At 39.2% G+C, this 14,952-nt stretch overlaps 1 protein-coding gene, 1 long non-coding RNA gene and 1 pseudogene across 2 annotated transcripts in view; 1 reads left to right on the top strand and 2 right to left on the bottom strand.

Moving 5' to 3' along the window:
• Window positions 1–827, bottom strand: part of LOC135594788 (uncharacterized) — a 2,313-nt gene extending 1,486 nt beyond the window's left edge. The window contains exon 1 of the mRNA XM_065085297.1: window positions 1–827. This exon is cut by the window's left edge and continues 1,486 nt beyond it. Within this exon, the coding sequence (XP_064941369.1) occupies window positions 1–827 (827 nt within the window).
• The window catches only part of LOC135595673 (protein REDUCED CHLOROPLAST COVERAGE 1-like), a 41,216-nt pseudogene that overhangs the window by 22,642 nt on the left and 3,622 nt on the right, over window positions 1–14,952 (top strand).
• LOC135595680 (uncharacterized) lies at window positions 2,183–4,618 on the bottom strand. The gene is made up of 2 exons (XR_010480598.1): window positions 3,695–4,618; window positions 2,183–2,477 (listed from the first exon to the last, which is right to left on the bottom strand). It is a non-coding gene; the product is annotated as an uncharacterized LOC135595680 (long non-coding RNA).

The raw sequence follows: 14,952 nt of genomic DNA, 5'->3' as shown, positions 1-14,952 counted from the left end.
ACCATTCGCCCACCCGACCGGTGGAACGAGACCATGCTGAAGTAGCCAGGGTCTCTCTTCTTCTTGTTACTCCACATATGACCGACCACGTCCTTTCTTCTCAGCGTCAGGACAGTTGGGAACCATAAGCTCAGTCCGATCGAGCAATCACCAACAGAGGGACTCGCCTGTGAACTCCCTTCAAGAATGTGACAGGCTATGAGACAGAGACGATTCTTAACATGGTCCCAATAGCCTTCACCCATCATGGACTTCTTAGGCACCATCGGGACATCATATGAAAGATAACTGGAATTGGAGAATTCGATGTAGAGATGCAACCGGCCGTTCTCCGAGCACTGTATCATATCGAAGGACAAGAATCTAGCGGAGAACCCAAAGCTACTACTTAGAGTTCCACAGTTGCTACCGGTGCAGCCACTGCCGTAGTCTAGCTGAAATGTTCTACCAGTCATATACCGGAGGAGATGACTACAAACAGAAGTAGGCCCGAAACTTAGTGATTCCTCCTGGAATGGAAGAGAGGAGCATGAGTGGTTGGCTTGGGGGATCATCGTGAAAACATACTCCTTTTGAGCATAGGCTACAAGCGAGATGGGATCGATGTGGTGGGGCCCCAAGCTCTCGACAGTCCCGCTCACCAGACTGGTAGAGATGTTGGAAGTCTTGGGGTAGTTGAGCTTCAAAACAGCAGAAAGATGAAGTCGATCACCTAAGGGCTTGTAGAAGATCCCGTGACCAACCATACAAAGCTCACCGGAGGCGTCCCAATCCACGGGAGCCCTCGCCGCTGCAGCTCGACAAACCGGAGGCAGACTCGTCTGCATCATCCCGGAGGAGGTGTCGCTCGCTCCCACGAAGGATGTCGTCGAGGAGTCCGGCGTGGACGACGCGGTGGAGTTCAAGGTGGGCGACCCGTATCACGAGCACATCGGCTGCTCTCTGGTGGGCTGCAAGTCCGACCCGTACGCAGGCCTGCTCGAGCTGCTCCGCTTCAATCCGAGGAGTTCGGTGGCGATCGCTAACTGTCTGCGGGGAGGGAGGAGGGGCCGATAGGCGAAGATGGGATGGAGGTGACGATGATAGGGAAGATTGAGGAGGTGGGAAGGACGGGGACGACGGCAGGCGGCGTGGAACGGCGGAAGAGCGCGAAGGGATCAGGGCGGAGGAGGCCGCGCAGCAAAAGCAGATGGGTGAGGAAGATCGATGAGAGGGGAGAGGAGCACTTCTTTAGGTTACCCATTTCCCTCGAACCTGTACGCGTATCGGGTGGCGGCAGAAGTGGGTGATGCGGCCGAGAAGAAGATGATGACGGTGATGAGCCATCAAGTACTACTACTGGTTGATAGATATCTCGTATGCCTAATGCTGCACCACTTACTTCATGGAAATCTCATCATATCAACAGTTCTCGTTCATCGGATCACCTCATGTTGGATCTGATCCTCGAGGGTTTCTTATGCTATGGGTTGTGATCATACAAAGAGTGGATATCTGAGCCACGAGAGATGAACATTATAAATTTCGCGTCGACTGTGTCGTCCGATGATGGCGATCTCTCTTTGCTGAAGGAATTCTACAAGAACTGAAGAGGTGCTGAAACCATTAGTATCTTCCCACGTACTAACTTGAAGACATGTCAAACTTCCAGATTCATTGTTACCATGTTGATTATTTGTTGTTGTTATTATTATTATTATTTTTTCCAATTAGTTATCTTAATCTTTATAGATAAAATCTTGTCCGTACAAAGCTTAAGAAGAATTAGAAACCTAATGAGAACAAAAATGACAGTAGCAATGAAAAATAAAAATATCTGCGTATTTTGATCAATAATTTGAGTCAAACGAAATTAATACATCGGTTTGCCCATGACAAATGCTTTTAGAGATGGAATCATTGATTTACCTCTTTGATCATTTCAGATTCAATCGAGGGATTATTAAAGAAAAGAATAACAGCATCCTAAATGCATTGATTTAAACAAATTAGAATATACTGATCTCCGATGTTCAACGTTTCCAACTCATAATCAAGTCGATGATCAGGAATATCAGGTTTTAGAAGCAGCTAATTAAGCTTAAAATTTTCACTTTGACCATCACATCAGATAAAAAAACAAGAGAATTTTCCCAACCCTATCAACGACTGAATGACGTTAATTTTGCAAGCATGAAACGCATACCCGAAAAGAATATATTAGCAGAAATTGCAAAAGTTATTTTGATGGGTAGGAAAGTCGAGGTTCACAAAATCCCATGACTTACAATGTTGTCGGCTATAAATTTCAGAATCCTCAAAAGGAAAAGGGGAAAAAAGAGAGGAGAAAAATGCTCGTACATGTCTCTTCAATGGAGAAGAAAAAATGGGTTAATAGTTTCAACCTAATTCTAATGATTTGGTCAAAAGTTCTACGCTATTTCCATCCTCTCTAGACTTGGAACTTCATAGCCTTCTCAACAATCTATGTTGTGAACCTGCAGACGAAATGGTCTTCATCAGCCTGTACGGAAGAAGAAATGAAAATACTAGGAATGATCATGCAAAAATATTTTTGTGAATGATCAATCACCCAATTTCATTCAAACACCACAAATTAACCCCACACTCTACTCAGAAAGCATTTAATGTTGAGTTGAAAAGATGGCAAATGATATACATACATCTAGAAAGCTATGACAAACAACATACAAAAAAAAATTATATATGTTGTGCAAGTTGAAAACTCGACCACACATAAATCTTGCTTGAGCGTCACTACTGAATAACAGAGGCATACATTACAATTCAAGCAATCTACCTAGTCTGTACTGGAATGCCAAAAAGGTAGTGTGGCAGCTATATTACAAGTCTAATTTTCGGATAAATCTGCTCTAATTTGAGAATGCAAGAAAATGGTTGTAGATAATGTCATAAAAACAAAATCATAAGAGGTAGGATGCACAACCCAGCTTTCTAATCGGATTTAACATCATTATTAAATGTTGTACTGCTTCAACAAATGAACTGATAATCCCTGGTAGACTGGAAATCCAATGAGCCCAGAGACTCAAGACGTGTGATAGATGATTAGATCAACAGCAGTAAACATAGCAAGTGGAAGACTTAACTAAAAGGAATTAGGTTGGATTTGATGGTAAGCCATACCCTGGAATTTGCAACAGATGAGAGGTAATTAGAAAAAACAACTTAACTCCAGCAATCTGATTATCAAGATTGCAAATTAGAGAAAGCTACAATAGAAGCAAAAATCTGCGCCTCAAAAAGATGTTGATACTAGTTTCATGCATATCAAAACATCTTCGGAAGCCTGAAAATATCCGCTCAGTCTGTCTCTCTTGACCGGTTGCTTGGAAATTGGAATGGCTAGACCGGAACTAAAATATCGAGTCAGGCTTATAAATTACATGCATGATGGTATACTATGAGCTTTTTGATTGTGTGAGATATCAATACTGAAGATACTCGAGGTTAAAAAATTTGGGGATTTCAAAGGTGAATCATGATCAGTTCACAAACAAAGTTTCTTCCTAATAACTTATGTTAAACAGGATAAATTAATTGTATGCTTGAGAAACCAACACAAAATTAAAGCAAAAGAGATGTTATTGACAATAAAGTATATGGAGGTGCATTGATGAGCAATAAATCTGCAAGTTATGTAACATTGTCAAGCTAATTAACAAAGAAATACCTGGCTTGGACCATGAGGAGATTTGTCGCTTACCTTCCTGAACGTTCAATCTTGGCTTCTTAATAAAAAATATCAGTTGCCTGAAAAATAGCAATAACTAAATTATCAACATTGCTAATTTTTCAGTCACGTCCTCCTGGATGTGGCTTGAACAATAAAAAAAATTCTTTCCTGCCCATTTTGAAGTTTGTAGTGTTCTTTGCTCGTGACTAGTCGGAAGTAACATTTTCACTGGAAGATATATCTGTTGCACTTATAACATCACTTCCTCTTACTACTCTGCTATATATAACTTTAAATGACTGTGATCCATATGGCCTATTGAGCAAACTTATAGGCAGCTTTAGTGTCTGTTTACGGCGATTTCTACCCTTGATGTATATGCTAAAGCTTCCCTCACCCTCATACTTTTTGCTACTCCTGAAGACATGCCTTCCACCACTATGCTGTGCATCTTGTCTGAAAACCGTCTCAGATTCCAAGTCGGTAATTTTTGTATTATTTCTGTGAGATTCTTCAGATTCCCGTTTCTCTAACCAGTTACCATCCAGCGGTTTACAAATGTCTATAATCTGGAATATCTCATTATTCTCTTCTGTTTTGGTCCCTTCTTCAGTATTGTTATCCGATGGAAGGTCTAGACTCACATCAGTTCTTAAATGAGATGTTATAATTGGTTCCAACACGGATTCAGAAGTTGGACTAATGATGGGTGGCAAAGATGAGAAGTCCACAGGATGAGAACCAGACCATACTGATCCTGGCGCAAAGTCAGGAACGTTTGCACCAATGTTGCACTGCCATGGATAATGGTTTCCATGAAATATGTTACCGTTCATAGCAAAAGTGGTATTTGGAATGACTTGAGGTTGGGTATATGGTGGATATATAAATGGCAAGGGACGTAGAATGTGCGAAGGCCTAGGTGAAATAAGGATGATGCGGTGAGGTACAAATAGGAGGCACCATTGGCATTACAGCCGTGGGTGAAGCATGCAGACGGGCACTCAATGGCCATGGTGTAACTGCAGAAATTGTACCATTAGGAGGAAGACCAACAGTTACAGGAACAGGACCAAGTACTGTAGCAGGGAAAGGGCTAAACGGTGCAGCAGATGCAGACAGCTTCTTGCTAGATACCTCTCTCCCATCATAATTAGAAGGTGGTAGTTCCATCGTGGGATAATCACCACCTGTTTTCTCAGGGATGAGAACCTTCTTGAAATTGAATTGATGGAGACTAGAGTAAGAACTGATACCAACATTGGTACATGAGGCTTCGTCATGATTATCTTCTTTGCTTTCTGCAGTGATGGGACACTCAGATTTTTTCCTATCAGATGTATTTGTTGACAAATTCTGATCATGATTCTCATTTTGCTCAACTCCTTGAACCTCATTGCTAGATACACAATTGTCAATGATATTCTTGGTGAGCATGCTACTACAAGATGCCACTTCCAAATCAGAAGATGATGGTTCTAGTAATTGTTCTGTTTCACAATCTTCCTTTCTTTCTTCTTCATGATCAACTTCAACTTTTTTATCTGAGTCTAAAAACGCATCCTGGACAGTGTCCTTATCTTGGGTTATGTTAGATATCTCAGATAGCTCTGCAGCATTTTCTGTATGTTCCTCGGCCAAAAATGATTCCTTTATTTCAGATGCATTGCCACCAATAGACAACTCTTGTTCCAATGGCATATTCTCCTGAAACTTTCGGCTATGTATCTTGGCAATTGTTCCTGGAGGTGCCAGTGCTACATCTTTATATGATGGAGAATTACTAAAACTATGAACCAAATTGTTGCGAGGCTCAGAGACACCACCTATTAGGTTCTTCTGATTCTCTAATACCTGGCTATCATGGCGATAATAGGGTGCATGAGCATCTAATGGGGAAGTCGTTCTTTCGACAGCACTCCAAGAGTTATGACTGATCTCAGGATTGGTGGATGAAGGCACTGACTTCACCCGATAAGTTACAGCCTTATACGCCTTCTGACCAGATCTGGTGTCTGGTGACTGAACTTGCATGTTAAGATTGTCATTAAAGCTTCCAGGAATAACTATCTTTTTCTTAAGCAAATAATACCCATTATTTAAATAAGAAAACTGTGGCTTGGATTGAACAGTTTCACTAGGAACATCATTCATCTGATAGTTGTAGGTTTTCCAGGTGCTTGTGCGTTGATGCTTGATTTGCTGGCTTGAACCTCCGATGGACCTTGGTCTTTGAACAGGTTGCCAACCATCTTCTGCTTCTGTATTTATCTCTCTTACATCTTCACTAAAAGAAGCAACCTTTTGCTCTGCTGTTCCTTTAGATTGTTGAGAAACAAATAACTGCTTTTTGGCAACAGCATCTTCATGTTTTGACTCAACACCTGGACTACTCATGTTCTCATCATCTTGGGTATCACTACCATCAGTCACTTGTTTCACTTCATCTGAAATAGTAGCTACTGAATCCTTGGACAAAGAATCTGCCACATTCAAGTTTTGAGATGACTGCACTTTCACCTGAATCAGTACAAAAATGATTGCTTGGTTTTTGCGATAAAAGGAAAACCAAGTGAAGCTCTTCCAATTAAATTTTTTTGAGAAACTTTAAATTCAAAAATAAAAAGGTTAGCATTCTTATGTTCATTAAATTGAGAGAAAAAATGAAAAAAGAATTCAACAAGCAGAAGAAAAGGTAACAAGAATTGTACAAGCATTAGTACATTAGTGGTCGAGGAATACTAATAAATTGACGATGCAGAGATAAGAGGAAGCGAGTGGAGCGGGGCGGCCGCATGGCACCCAAGGGCGGTCGAGGAAAGGGCAAGGGCGACAAGAAGAAGAAAGATGAGAAAGGTTTGGATTGTGGTTGCCGAGAGAAAATCTATTTTGAGCTGCTATTTTTGTTGTCATTAGTTTTCATTCTTGTCTGACGACTAACTCGTTGTTATTGTTGTCGTTGCTGCTCTGCTAGTTCTGCCTCTGGCTGTGGACATCACAGTAATGCTCCCGGATGAGTCTCATGTCATCCTCAAGGTCTGTGCATGTTCTTCTCATCTATATCTTTCTCCCTGTTGCCTAAGATAAAGACTCAGAGGAACAGACAGACAACGTTACATGAAATCTTTGTGAAAAGGAAAAGAAATGAAGAAACTGGCATGCATGTGAGACACAACGGGAATAGAATTTACTGTTCTGTGAGTAAAATTTAAGAAAGGTTGCATCCAGGAAGGAGCCATGGGAGGCAATGTTTTCCTCGGGTGTCCATGGCTTTTGATTCCCCTGGGAGTAATAGCAGTACTTGCTCTCTACCTCTGCTGACATGATTACTATGGTCCCTCATGAATACATTAGTTTGGTGGGGAACAAAATCAACCTCCTGCAGTTCCATGAATGCAAGTTCCCAGCATTTAATGAGAACTGGCGCAGAACTGCTTGTTGCATCACAAGGGATGACTCATGAAGGGGGATGTCCATTCTTTTGGATTCTGTTCAATGATTGAAGCTTCTCTTTCCCATTTTAGGTTCAGAGTGTATATCTCCTCATTCCTCATCCTAATCTGGCAAAACCATGACAGTGATGATGGTCTTCACCATGAAAAGCAATCTACAAGCTTTTCTTGTGCTGGTTCCTTTGTTTCTGCTATAACTCGTCAGTGGAAATTTGCAGGGGATATCGACCGACAAGATCATCGATGTGCGGCGGCTGCTCTGCGTCAACACCCTTGCGTGCCATATCACCAATTACTCCCTCTCCCATGAGGTACACATGACCTCCCTAACCCCTTTGCTTCTGGAGTTGTGGTACTTTCTCTTCTTGACTAAGTTTAAGCAATGGAGAATTAAGAGAAAAGGAAAGGTTGGAATTAGATTGTCCACTCTGAACAAGGATAGGGACTTCAGAAATCGAATGGTTGATGAGTTCTTGGAATGAGGGTGACATGATCAAGCAAGCCAAGAAGGATTGACCTGTGGCTCGCAAGTTGTGGCGATGTCGCACTTGGAAAAACTGGGTGTACCGACGAGCCTTCGTCGGTAGGACGGTGAGGTTTAGTCGCATTTAGCTGAGGTTTGGGTGGAGAAGAGAAACACTTCGTTCTCCGATGTTGACGTTCATCGAGAAACACACCCATCTCCACCTTCCAACTCCTTTGTCTTTGGTTTTCAGGGAAACATCAGTTAAAACCTTTTATATTATTATATGTATCTTTGTTGAAATAATTAGATGATATACAAATAAACTTCTGCTCTACAAAACAATAATAATTTATAAACATTTTTGGCCTTTTATTTCAGGTAAGAGGTTCGAGATTGAAAGACTTCGTCGATGTCACGGTGCTGAAACCATGCACTCTCACTCTGGTTGAAGGTAAACATGAAATAAGTATTGATAGGAAAAAAATTATATTATCAATCAAAAATATTATTTTTTTATTCTCTCAAATTTTGTATTGATGAGTCTCTTGTGCATATGTTTTTCTATATTCATTAATAGGGTATTTGTACTTATAAATTTAAAATAATGAAAAATGGTATATATATATATATATATATATACACACACGCACAAATTTGGTGAAGTATGCAAATGCTAATTTTACAGGGATATATATGTTATTTTACTAAATACAAGTGTTTTGTTGAAATTTTCTTGCGGGAGAAGAGGACTACGACGAAGAGCGTGCGGTGGCGCACGTGCGGCGCCTCCTCGACCTCCTCTCCTCCACCACCTGCTTCGGTCATCCGCCGCCTCCGACTCCGCAGCCAACGTCGCCCAAAGATGCCCCGTCTGAGTCAGCCTCCGCTGCGGCCTCGAAGGTCCGCAAGAAAAGCGGCGGTGCCGGAGCCGGCGGGAACCGGAAGAGCCCGCCGGATGACCAGGGCCAGTCCCAGCCGAAGTCGCCGTCACAGTCGCTGGCGGCGGCGGCTAAGGATTCGACGGCAGACCTAGAGGCGGAGATGAGCGGGGCGTGCCCTCGGCTCGGGGCCTTCTATGAGTTCTTCTCCCTCGCCAATCTCACCCCTCCCATCCAGTGTGAGTCCAATCTTACCCTTCCCTCTCTTTTCGATCATGTTTCTCCTGAATCTTGGTCGAGAATTTCGCTTGGATCCTGAATCTTACCCTGTTTTCTTTATCGATTCGTCTGCTGCAGTTATGAGACGAACAACGAATCTTAGGCAAGATGAGCGTCCATCCGACGATCATCTCTTCTTCCTCGAAGTAGGTCTTACTATATTCTTTTTAACGTTTTATCCGTGAATCTTATCGCTAATTGTTTCTTTTGGTTGATACTGGATTTGAAATTGAAGGTGAAGCTATGCAATGGGAAGCTTGTGATCGTCGAGGCATGCTCCAGGGGATTTTACAGTCTTGGGAAGCAATGCTTGCTTTGCCACAATCTTGTCGATCTCCTGAGACATCTCAGTAGAGCATTTAATAATGTCGGCCTCCAATTCTTGCTATGTTTCGTTTCTTACATTAAATCTTTTGCTATTTCAGAAATTGTTAGAAGTAACAAACCTACAACATTTTGATTTCGATATTTTTCAGCATTAAATTTTTTTTTTGTGGCATTATGCATTGTTGCTAAGTTCTAGCAAGTGCTCAACTCTGTGCTGTGTGGTTTACAGGCTTATGAAGATCTCATGAAAGCTTTCATGGAACGGAACAAGGTTGGTTTGTTCTTGTTTAGTGTGGTGGATTCAGGAGCTTCTAATATGTTTCCATGTGGTTGATTCTTACTGATGTTTGCTTAGTTATTCCTTATTTCCTTCTTTGGCTGAAACTATGAGCTTATTGGTGTTCCTTGTTGACACTTAGTGTTGAAAATGAACTAGTTTTTTTATAATGACAACTTGCTTCTGTGATTAATATGGATCATCTTTGGCTACTCTATAACTTCTGCATTCTCTTCATGCTTAATCTGAAATATTTGATCATGTGCATCTTGACAAATCAAGTGAATCTTACAGAATGTCCAACTTATAATATCACAGGATTTTTTAGATCAAGTTCTGATTAATTTAGTGTTTCCTTTCTTAGGCCAAAGTAGCATGTCTTAGTTGGAAACCTTTTCAGTTGCTTAAAAAAGAAGAAAGCTAGGGCCGATATGTGTTTGCTTACTTAAAAAGAAAGTTGCAAACAATCTTTGGTGTTGTGTTTCTTGATTCTGTATTGTAGTCATGAGCTCCTTGGTTCAATCTTGTAGGTATATTAGTTTAATTTGCTTAGAATGTGTCATTTTATTCATTTCCACATCTAAATCTTGGGCTTGTGCATATCTTTGTTGTGGTACAGTCTAGCTAGTTGGTTGTTGAATGCATTCGGTTGACTAAGAGTGCCCTATTATTTGCAGTTTGGAAACCTGCCTTATGGATTTCGTGCAAACACATGGCTTGTGCCTCCAGTTGCTGCTCAGTCACCAGCCACATTTCCTTCCCTTCCTGCTGAGGATGAAACTTGGGGAGGCAATGGAGGTGGATGGTTTCAGGACAGTAGAAGTGATATGATGCCTTGGGCAAATGAGTTCCTTTTTCTTAAGTCCATGCCATGTAAGACAGCAGAAGAGAGACAAATCCGGGACAGAAGAGCTTTCCTGCTTCATATCCTATTTGTAGATGTTGCAATACTAAGAGCTGTTGCAGCTGTAAAGCAAGTTATGGATGAAAGAAAAAATGCAGCTACAGTCGGGGTAGATGAAATCTTGCAGTTTGAGACAGTGGGGGATTTTAGCATCACTGTCACTAAAGATGCTTCAGATGCAAGCTGTAAGGTGGATACAAAGATTGATGGAAGTAAAACAACTGGTATTGATGCCAAACATCTCGCTGAGAGGAACTTGCTAAAAGGAATCACATCAGATGAAAATACAGCAGCTCATGTATGGAATTTTGATCTTTTAAAGAAACCCTACCACAAAAGTGTCTTGTCTTTGTTGTTATGTCTTGTTTTATATGTTTAACGTCAGTTGACAAATTTGTGGCTTGACATTAGTTTCTGTTTTTTATATTTTTATTGTTAGTGAACAAATTTGTGGCTTTCAACCGCAGGATATCGCCATGTTGGGGGTTCTTAATGTGCGATACTGTGGTTATATCGCTGTTGTGAAAGTCAAGCATCATGAGAAAAGCGAACTGGATTTACCTTTGCAAGGTGTTGAAATTAAGGATCATCCTGAAGGTGGTGCAAATGCTTTGAACGTTAGCAGGTAAATAGCCACAATTACATACTCTGATTTCATTCATATAAAATAGTTTTTGCATACTTCATTTCGTTGAAGATATTATTTGTTATTCCAGTCTGAGAATGCTACTTCACAAAAGCCATACACCAAGAGAGAAAAGATTATATAATCATCTACAGAGTTCAAGGCATGAGGAACTCTCTGCAGCAAAAAAAATTGTGGAGAAATTGTTGAAAGATAGCCTAGTGAAGCTTGAGGAGGAGGAAGCTGAATGCAATGTTTCAGTAAGATGGGAATTGGGAGCTTGTTGGATACAACATTTGCAGGATCAGAATAATGGTGACAAAGACAAGAAACAGGTTGGTGAAAATGACAAAAAACAAATCACGACGAAGACAAAAAGTGAGATAAGAGTTGAAGGCCTTGGGAAGCCTCTTAAAATTCTTAAAAACCCAAAAAAGAAACCAGATTCTGATGAAGAAAAGACTTTAACCATTGACAGGAAATCATCTGATGAGATGCATGAAAAACAGAATACAAAGTTGCCTATCAAGGAACCTAAGGTAGAAAGCAAAGAAACTGAGAATTCTTGCAAGCTCAAAGATTTGTTGACTGAACCTGTATATACAAGGTTGCTAGAATCTAATACTGGACTTCATTTGAAGGTATGCACAAGTCACATGAATATATGCAGGTTATGCCTTATTTCAGGTGTATGTTCTGATTTTTCTACTGCTATCTCAGGTGTTGATTGTCAGTTGCAAATTCATGTCTTACTATTACAGAATTAGTAACTTTGTTTGTTTATTCTAAAGTTTCAGTTCTGTTGTACATATGTACACTTATCTGGGCTATGTATCATTAGTTAATTCCTGTCTATATCACAATTACTACTAAATAACATGTAAATTTATTGTCTGTGTGTGTATCATCTTAACTTACATAGAAACATATATTAAGATTACAATTAATTTGAAGATGAGAAGCTGATCTATTCTCATGATCAGTCTCCACAGGAATTAACTGAGATGGCAATGAGATATTATGATGAAGTTGCTCTCCCAAAGTTGGTATGCCTGAGTACAATTTTTTCATATTTAATTCATTATTTTCTGTTTTAGTATGGAATGATGGTTAATGAGTATTATTTGTACCTTGGCATGTATTCAGGTCTCAGATTTTGGGTCATTGGAGCTATCACCTGTTGATGGTCGTACTCTAACTGATTTCATGCATACAAGAGGTCTAAGAATACGCTCTCTTGGGCAAGTTGTGAGTCACCTTTAGCTTGAAGAGGCTGAATATATCTTTACTTTCACAAAGTATTTTTCCTAATTATATTAAATGCAATATTATGTACAATATCTGTCAGGTCAAGCTTTCAGAGAAGCTGTCTCATGTTCAGTCACTCTGTATTCATGAGATGATAGTAAGGGCTTTTAAGCATGTTGTACGAGCTGTGATTGCTTCTGTTTCTGATACTGGAGATTTATCTATATTGATGGCTGCAACACTTAACATGCTCCTTGGGCTTCCTGATTCTGATGTTTCACATTCTGCTATACGTGTGCACTTTCTAGTCTGGAGATGGCTTGAAGTATTTCTAAGAAAGCGATATAACTGGGAACTTACAATCTCAAACTATAATGATATAAGAAAATATGCTATTTTAAGAGGGCTATGTCACAAGGTAATGATCATTTTTCATTTCTGTAAATGATATTTAATTTTCCTTTCATCTTACATGTTCAATTTTCTTAGGTGGGAATTGAATTGGCACCCAGAGACTTTGATATGGATTCAAATTTCCCCTTTGACAAATCAGATATCATCAGCCTTGTACCTGTGCACAAGGTAAAGCTGCTAAGATGGTCTTATTTGAAATATGGTATCTACCATAATGTATCTTACATTCTTAGTGCTTTTGAATCTTTTGCAGCAAGTTGCATGCTCATCTGCAGATGCACGACAACTTCTAGAGTCTTCGAAAATGGCACTTGATAAGGGTAAAACTTGAAGACGCAGTCAACTATGGAACAAAGGTAATTCGTCATAAGATACTGTACAGGTTAACTTCTTTGTAAAGACCTTTTTTCTCTTTCATTTGCTTTTGGTATGAAGGTGTAGTTGGATGCAGGCTCTGGCAAAATTAATTGCAGTCTGTGGTCCTTATAATCGGATGACTGCTGGAGCCTACAGTCTTTTAGCTGTTGTTCTCTACCATACTGGTGACCTTAATTAGGTAGCTTTCAGATATTTGTGTCACTGAAGGCCATGGTTCTTATGATATGGACTTATGGAGTATCTTACGATCTGTTATGTGCCATGGTTCTCTCTTTTCTGATATCTTAAAAGGAACCTTGTTAAATGGTCTATTTGAGTAAAATTGAGCAGATCAATTATGTTTTTACCAATCCAATGTCAAAAATACACCATTATGGACAATTTAAATTTGCCAAGTCCAACGATCTGAAATTTGGAGAATTGTAATGTAAAGTTTGTGTCATGGGTGATTATGTTCCGAGTGATTGAAACCGTTTTTTGTAATTCATATTTCATAATATTGACATGTAATTCTGTTGGAAATTTAGTTGGTAGCTAATTTATGCCTTGAATAAGTGCATGCAGGACCATTAGTGGGTCATGAGGTTGAAACAGATCAAAGAGCGATAAACCACAGTTCAATATTTTAATACAGCATTTGTGTTCCTGACTTGTGTCCTCTTTTAGTAGATCAATGTCTAATTCTAATTGGATTTATCTGTTTTTTAATGGCTTTTGCAAAGATCTGAATCGAGTTAAACCATGAAACAGTATTCTACCACTATGGTTTCTTACGCTAAGATGAATATTATAATATGCTATATGGTGTTTTTTACTATTTAAAATTTTATATATCACTTCAATTATTAGGGATGACTTTTAGGAACTTTCTGTTATAAATTTTGAACCTGTGCTCCTGTCTTTGGCTGGGATTATACTAAATTATTGCAACTTTTAGGCCACAACTTATCAGCAGAAGGCATTGGACATAAATGAGAGGGAGCTTGGATTGGATCATCCAGATACAATGAAGAGCTACGGCGACCTAGCTGTTTTTTACTACAGGCTTCAACATACTGAATTGGCTCTAAAGTAACTTCAATTCTTATTTGTTGTAGTATCAAATCTTAGATAGTGTTCTTTTGATTGGGAATTCTAATATCTTGAATTATTAGATATTCCATCTTTTGTTTTTATAATGACTTGAACATTGGTACTGTCTTATAAGATATTATTGCAGTATAATATATTAGGATTCGAGGAGATATAAACTTAGAATTAGTGCCTCTTCTAGATAGAAAAAAAGAAGAAGACTTCTGGCAGGTAACGGTCAAAAATTTTTAACTAGGTTATTTGCATGAAATGATCTTGATGAATTAATACATAAAAGTAGAAATTTTAGTCTTGAATTCTAGATTACCAAACTAAAAAGATGGTTTCACTTAAAACAACATTCTTAGCATAATACTTGTAAAGTTAAGGAGAAGCCTTTCTTCTACTATAAGCATTGAAAAGAAGTTTGTAAGTTATTCAGCATGAATGCAATGATTGAGATATTTGTACAATTTGTTCATTGTATATCATGCTTCCCAGCACATGTAAAAAATGTCTACATGTCAGAAGCTATTTAATAATGTAAATCTTCTAACTATGACAAAGAAAGCTTTATGATATTAATTAGTGAAGGATAGAGCTTTAAACATACAGAGTTTGTCGTAGGAGTACCATGGCAACAAAGTATTTAGAAAAAATTGCATCTATATCTTTTCTTATGTTATTCTTTAAAAGCTTAAAGAGTGACAAATGGTTTATCAAACTTATCAGCATCGTAAAAATTCAGGTTCCTCCGGTCCACTGTGACCATCTTATGAGAGAGAAAGAACACATCGGAATTTTGGTTGGAGAAAGAAGATAGCTCCATTAATATCACATGATTAGTTATAACATGGATTTATTAGCCAAATGGTGAAGAGGAAACTTAAAAATTTTAACACTTAGTCTTGTGGAAGGAGATTGAATAGGTTCTTG

Source organism: Musa acuminata, chromosome BXJ1-10, assembly GCF_036884655.1.
Source record: "Musa acuminata AAA Group cultivar baxijiao chromosome BXJ1-10, Cavendish_Baxijiao_AAA, whole genome shotgun sequence".
NCBI classification, from domain to species: Eukaryota; Viridiplantae; Streptophyta; class Magnoliopsida; order Zingiberales; family Musaceae; genus Musa; species Musa acuminata.
The sequence above is the reverse complement of the archived record's forward strand: the minus strand, read 5'-3'. Positions and strand labels throughout refer to the sequence as shown.